At 38.8% G+C, this 6,622-nt stretch overlaps 1 protein-coding gene across 1 annotated transcript; it reads left to right on the top strand.

Annotated features, from left to right (window-relative positions):
• Positions 1-899: 899 nt before the first annotated feature.
• ARL14EPL (ADP ribosylation factor like GTPase 14 effector protein like) lies at positions 900-5,000 on the top strand. The gene is made up of 3 exons (XM_031557399.1): positions 900-2,842; positions 3,840-3,952; positions 4,302-5,000. Exons 1-3 carry the CDS (start codon positions 2,711-2,713, stop codon positions 4,552-4,554), a joined length of 498 nt encoding a protein of 165 aa, XP_031413259.1. The 5' UTR covers positions 900-2,710; the 3' UTR covers positions 4,555-5,000.
• Positions 5,001-6,622: the final 1,622 nt, after the last annotated feature.

Genomic DNA, 6,622 nt, shown 5'->3' with positions numbered 1-6,622 from the left:
GATAGCAGAGAAGCTTGCCAACTGGGTGGCATTGCTAGGGACTCGGCCATTGACAGAGGTATTAGTACGTGCCAGAACCAGGCCTTTATCCTCTGGAAGCGGATGTTGTTAGCTGTAAAAGAAAGATACCCCTTCAAAGACGATCCGATGCCTGAGAAAAAGAAATGGGCTGATATGGAAGAAGGCACCCGTTATTTAAGAAAATATGCTGTGGTGGAAACACTACATAGCCCCGATTTCATTCCTAACGAGCTAGACCAAGAGCATGAGAGAGTCAGGTGTACACCAAACATGTGGCGTACATTCACAAAGACCGCACCAGAAAGGTACGCCAGCACATTTGCAGCAATGTATGGCAGAGGGAAAAGATGAATAATGAAAGAGATGAAGAATATATGAATTGGTTAATAAACTTCAAGATTTCGAGTTACATTTAAGCCCTCTACGAGCTTGTGTTTCAGCCATTGCAAAAGTAGCTGAAAAGCTGGACAGAATGGAGAACAAACAAGAAAATATAATAGACAAATTATCAACCGTGCCTGGTGCTGATGAATCCATGGTGCTAACAGATATATCGAATGGGGACCAGAATTCCCAAAACAGCCTACTGAACTAGTCTGTTCAGTTCTGCTGACAATTATCGTTACAACTAGACACAGCAGACCAAAAGCTCACTTATATTAGATGGATAAACACTGTATCAGGTAAAACCATCCTTTCCTTTGGATAATTAAATTGTGCGACTTTAAAGTGGATATCTCATAGTTTCCCTCTTTTCCTCATCCCTTTCTGGACATGATCTGAAAGAAAAATCAGTCTACAAGTATATGAATCTTATAGAGTTTCCTAGTTCCACTCTACTTCATTTTTTAATGTCTTTCCTGGAGGTTAAATTTTAAAACTTTCCATTTATAACATACATGGTGACAGAAATGTACCACATTTTCTATGCAGAATATTTTCACTGAGGAGATGCAAGAGTATTTGAAATATGTTGTTTGGAAAATGATGCTGGCCTTTTCCTTTTCTGTCAGGATTTTAAATATGCTTCTGATATTGGACGTTTGGCTCCAGATAACTGCTAGGACTGCTTCCAAAGAGGTTGAATATTTATGACACAAAAGGACACTGTGAATTCTGTGTGCTTACATTGGTATGTGCTGATGGCTATACTTCTCCTGATCCCTGCACACTGTAATTTAACAGGCAAAGATGACATTCATACATACTGATAAAGTGTTGGATGCACGACTGGACATAAAAGGAGATGCAGGAAGCAATCTGTATCAGGAGTGCAAGTGCAGTGCATTTGGAAAGCAGTATTCACCTGTGAATATTCTTTCTTGTTTTATTTGTGGATCTCTAGCAAAAAAAAAAAAGCCAGAGAAGCAGGTTCCCTCAGATAGCAAATGATGATCCCCCATTAGCTTTACTTGTCTAATCCCAAAAAGACGTCTGAGTCCCAGGGCTAAAATTTGTTCCAGAGCATCCTGTTGTGAAGAGTGTCATTCTTCACATCACTGAAGAAGAGAAAGGGAAACCCTCTCTGGAACTAAGGGCTGGTGTTTTGCTTACTATAAAATAAAACAAACTTCCCTCCTGTTACGACAGTGTCACTTTCTTCTCATTGCTAACCTTGCGTTTGTTGCAGAGAGGAACTAAATGCCTAAACTCTTCTCTTGCTTCTCTCAGAGATGTACTGACCTTCCAGCAATGGTGAGACAAAGATCTCTGAGACAGGACTTGAGCAACAATCTTAATGTGAAAGCTAACCAGGCAGAGATCACTGCAGTACTTTTCAGAGACAGTGGGAGTGACTGGGTAATACCTAAGGAAGGTTTTCAAGAACACCAAAACGAAGCTGATGCTGTTTGGCATTAATGTTAAAGACACTGGAGCTGTTTACGTTGTATTACATTTTAAGTAAGAGTCTTCACAAGAGGAGTTATCATCCTACAATAAGCAGTTATCATCTATCCTGAACAGCTGCCATCACTATTTCTTTGTGAGATAGAGGAGTTGGTTGGTGTTTGGAAAAAAGATTCACAGAACCCATAGTCCTCATGAGTGCTTTGATAGCAGAGCGAGGCACTTTTATTTCTATTTCATCTAAAAGTTGCACGTTGTATTTCTAAGCAAAACCTCTCACAAAGCTAAGGGGTGAGAATAAAGGGCAGGAAGTTTTCTTCTAGTAATTTGGCTGTAAGCTGAAAGCCACTCTGCTCTGTAACCTGCTGGCCTGCGCAATTTGGGAGCCTAACAGCTAGCACAACAGTGTCACCTGCTGGCAAGCGAAGTGGCAACCCATGCGTCTGTTGTCTTCACTGAACGCCACGGACTGCTTATATGCTTCATGTGAGAATAATGCTCTTCACGTTTACATTAAGGTGTCAACGCAGTGACGTAGAGTCAAAGATGATGAAATTTCTTTGAATTAACAGTTTTGCGTTACTCAAACATACGAGATTTTCTGAACTTTATTTAATGATTAAAATCAAGTAGCTTGTGTGATTCAGCCTTTGTTTTTTTTTGTATTAGGTGTATCGTTGTAATGCAATTTTAAAATCAAGCCTGATACTGAGCCACAATTTGTTATGCCTTTTGGTGATATTGGTGAAGAACACACAAAAGTCTACCGTGGGCATCACTTACTGCCCTCAAAAACTTTTCTTACAGTCCAGTGAATCTCACACTTCCATGTGTGTCTAACATGCATGTATTTCATAAAGGTGACATGAATGACCACATGGAAGAAAATGAAAAGAAAAGCAGCACTGCCCAGAAAACATCTGCAGAAGAATCTGTCTGTCCTGCTGCAGACAAAATGACAGCAGAACAACTGGTATGACTTCTCCAGTACTGTTTTATTGCCAAGATCCTTACTATTTGCCTTCAATTTATTCAATAATTATAAAAGCTAAAAGCTAGAGTCAATAGGAAAATACCACTAAAACCACTGTAAAATAGTTGAGTTTGCAGTGCAGTAATTTAAAGGGCCAAGCACTTCCAAGCTTTAATGAAATAGAGAGGAAATAAAGAAGTATTCTTAAAGAGAGAGTTATCTCCACAGCGTATTATATTTCCAACTTGAAATTGCATTATTTATGATCACAGACAGCAGTGATGCTGAAGTATATTTTCTGCACCAAAAATTTACCCGAACTCCAAAGGAGAAATGTTTGCATAATGTAGGAGACAGCCCAATACATCTTTATGAGAATTCAACAGAAAATACACAGCATCAGTGATGTCTTTCTCTTGTTTCTCAGAAGCTGTGTGTCTCTATTAAAGACGTTTAGTTTAGCTTCTTCAATTTTATTCATGCTTTTCTCTTAGACCTCAGTTGCCTAGTGCTCCCTTCCTGCACTAGCTGATCCTCCAGATATTTCCTTTGCCCTCACTCTGCTAAGACAAAGCATGTCTATATGAACCTAGGAAAAAGTGAAGATAAGGGCTAATCTAGTCAATATGTTTATAATTATACATACTTTTTAATATTATGGATAAACTGAAGAAAAAAGTACATGATTTCTGCCTCCCCAAGACAACTTTCAAACCATGCCACTGTATCAGAGTAAGAACCTATACCCAGAGTCCTATTAGGTTCCTCATTCTCTCAAGGCAATAGTCAATTAACAGCTACACAAACAAATAGTCGTAAAACCATGATCTTAGTTTTATGTAGAGCTTTGCCTTATCTTCCTACCTGTGTTAAGTTAGCAAAGATACTAATTTTAATGCCATTTGGAAGCCAGTGAAGGCATTTGGCAGCTAATAAGTGCTTGCTATAGTTACAAAAATTATAACCTTGCTCTTCTTTCTTTCTTTTTTTTTTTTAGCCAAAAGTTAAGAAGGAACCACAAGAAGGACCTGAGATAGCTGACTTCAATCGTGCAACTAGAGTGCAGAGAAAAAAAACACGCATGAAACAAGACTGTTTTGATAAACCCAAGTAAGATGTATTAATTTATTACAAATTTTGCTTTTAAAAATGGTTTTCATGCTGTTTACTGAATATAAATGGAGTGAATAAGAGCATTAATATTTTTCAGAGATTTCTTATTACATATGAAAGCTACACAGGGAAAATAAACTTTTTCTGTGTGACTTAGATTTTGACTGCTTCAGCATACACACAGTGCCTATTTCAATTAGGATCTAACACTGTTATTTTGACTGAGCTGCAAAGGTGTTGAAAAGGAAATATTTGTTCTTGGATAGGTGTTTTCCACATTTGCTGGGTTTAGGCTTTAAAAATGTCAAATTTCTCCCTGAGAATCACTGTTTCTTTGCTTTTGTAGAACTCCGAATATGTATGACAGTCATGGCCGGCTGCTTGGGAGTAACATTGATTTGTGTGACTGCCTGGATGAGAACTGCCTGGGTTGCTTCTATCCTTGCCCCAAATGCAACTCAACTAAGTGTGGGCCAGAATGTCGCTGCAATAGGAAGTGGGTTTATGATACAATTGAGGCTGAAGACGGGAATGTGATCAATGCTTTCCCATTTCCTACTGATCCAGAATTTTGTTCCAATAACTTTGTATCTGAGTGAAATTCTTCTTTCTTCATGTTTTATCATAATGAATCTCAGCTTTATGAGTTATGAAATGTCGGTCAATGTTGTTTGTGCTTCTTTATTGATGTCTAGTCAGCACGCTTATACATTTCATGTTAAGTAAAATTGTACCGAGGCTCTCAGCTCTGACTCAGGCACATTTTGCTGTGGAAGGATGATGTCACTGCACAGAAGGCTTCCTGAAACAGGGTAGACCAAAGAGCAAATCCCCTCCCTGCCTACCTCATCTGCCCAAGTGCCTGGAGAAGGGTTGATGTCATAGGTGACTCCCCTCTTTGGGTTACTGAGGGCCCAATGTGCCAGCCAAACCTCACCCATAAGGAAGTCCACTCCCTCCCTGGGGCCCAGCCTAGTGAAGATATCATCTGTTAGCCTCTTGCCTAAAAACTGATTAAATTTATCTTCCTGTTTTTTTCTCCTGCCTATTGTTTTTGCCTAAAATTTTTATGAAAGTAAAGATGTTTTTTCCTCTACTAACTTCCTAAGGGATTGGGAGTCCTTTTGGTTTGAGATCCTTTTGTTCTAAAGGCTCCACTGAGCATGTTCTGCTAGGTACAAACTTGAAAACTCAGATAAGTAAATATAGCTATGTGCAAAACCTTGCTGTCTGGCTCCATTTCTAACTCTAACAGATCTTAAGCTAGTCAGTTAGATGCTGAAGACAAGCACTACTGAACAATTTGTTTATAGTTTTAGTGAAGAAGTTTTCACTGCTAAAGAAGGATTTAAAAAATACAAAATTAATAATCCCCCTAAAATCAGCAGGTCTCCTTACATATATACAGCTCAAACTGACCACAAAAAAGCCAAGCTATTAAACGCTAAGACTTTTAGGATATGACAGTGCACTAAAGTGAAAGAATGTCTAAAGCTTTATCAAATGAGCCAGGAGATGGAAGTTTTGAAGGAGAAGGCAGACCACGTGTATCTGAAATCAAATGTCAAAATCACCACAAGAAGCTGGGACACCTGTATGTTCAGGCTGTGCAGCTGACCACCTAGATGACTAGTCCCTCGTGAGCCTGTTTCTGTACTGAGAAAATGGCAAAATGATGCTGATTTTTCTTTCATCCACTGTTTGTAAATCCCTCTTGTAAATCAAAACCAACATTTGTTTATAAAACTCCTTTTATTTAAGGATTCCCTAAGTGTTAACCTACAATTACATATGTATACCAATATCTCTGAAATGGACCCTAGCAATACAACAGATTTTTATCACTGTAAAACAACAGGCAGAAAATGAAGATTACTTCTTTTTCCTTAAAGCAAGGTCTAAATATTGCAGTGAAGCATTACAAGATTCCCGTGCACATGAAGACCTGACAGTATATAAGGTACCGCTCAATCCTATTGCATCAGTTAAAGAAAAATGACTCTTGCGCCAGTACTGAACTTATTTCAGTACATGCCAGCATTTGTTGAGATAAGAACGCCATCAATTTGCCAGCCTCTGAACTGTGCAAGCACAGAAAACAGTTAAAAACAAAAAACAAAAACCAAACCAGCTTTGAACTCTTTTCCAGATAATTTTCTCTAGCCTTTTAATATCTCCCGTAAAGGCACAACAGAACTCTATATGCATCAAAAGGAGAACAGCGTACAGATTTGATTAACTTCAGTGGGAAAAGCAGAAGCTTGGTTGAAGAAATACAGACTGGTGGTTCCTCAATAAATATTTGTCTGACAAATATTTGTACCAGCATTATTACAGTCCCTATAGCTCTACACTTCTTACTTAGTAATAGTAATGCTTATTGTAGTTCCTCCTTCAAAACGTTACTCATAATCTTAAGACATTTTAAAATAAACCACACATGCTTCAGTGGATCATTTTGTTTGGTCTTGGGAAACACACATTACAATCATCAGACCAAATGCTCACCGATGCACAGGTGTAGGCTTTGCAGCCTCGATTTCTCCCCTTCGCGTGACCAGATGCAAGCGTTTAAGCATAAGCATTAAAAAACAGCACGACAAAACACAGCATAAATACCATAGCAGCCCCTCGCAAGAGACTGCAAACCGCCTTCCGGCACGCCCC

The sequence above is a fragment of the Meleagris gallopavo genome, chromosome Z, assembly GCF_000146605.3.
Source record: "Meleagris gallopavo isolate NT-WF06-2002-E0010 breed Aviagen turkey brand Nicholas breeding stock chromosome Z, Turkey_5.1, whole genome shotgun sequence".
Taxonomy (NCBI): domain Eukaryota; kingdom Metazoa; phylum Chordata; class Aves; order Galliformes; family Phasianidae; genus Meleagris; species Meleagris gallopavo.
Note: the sequence above shows the minus strand (reverse complement) of the source record. Positions and strands in the feature narration are given on the sequence as shown.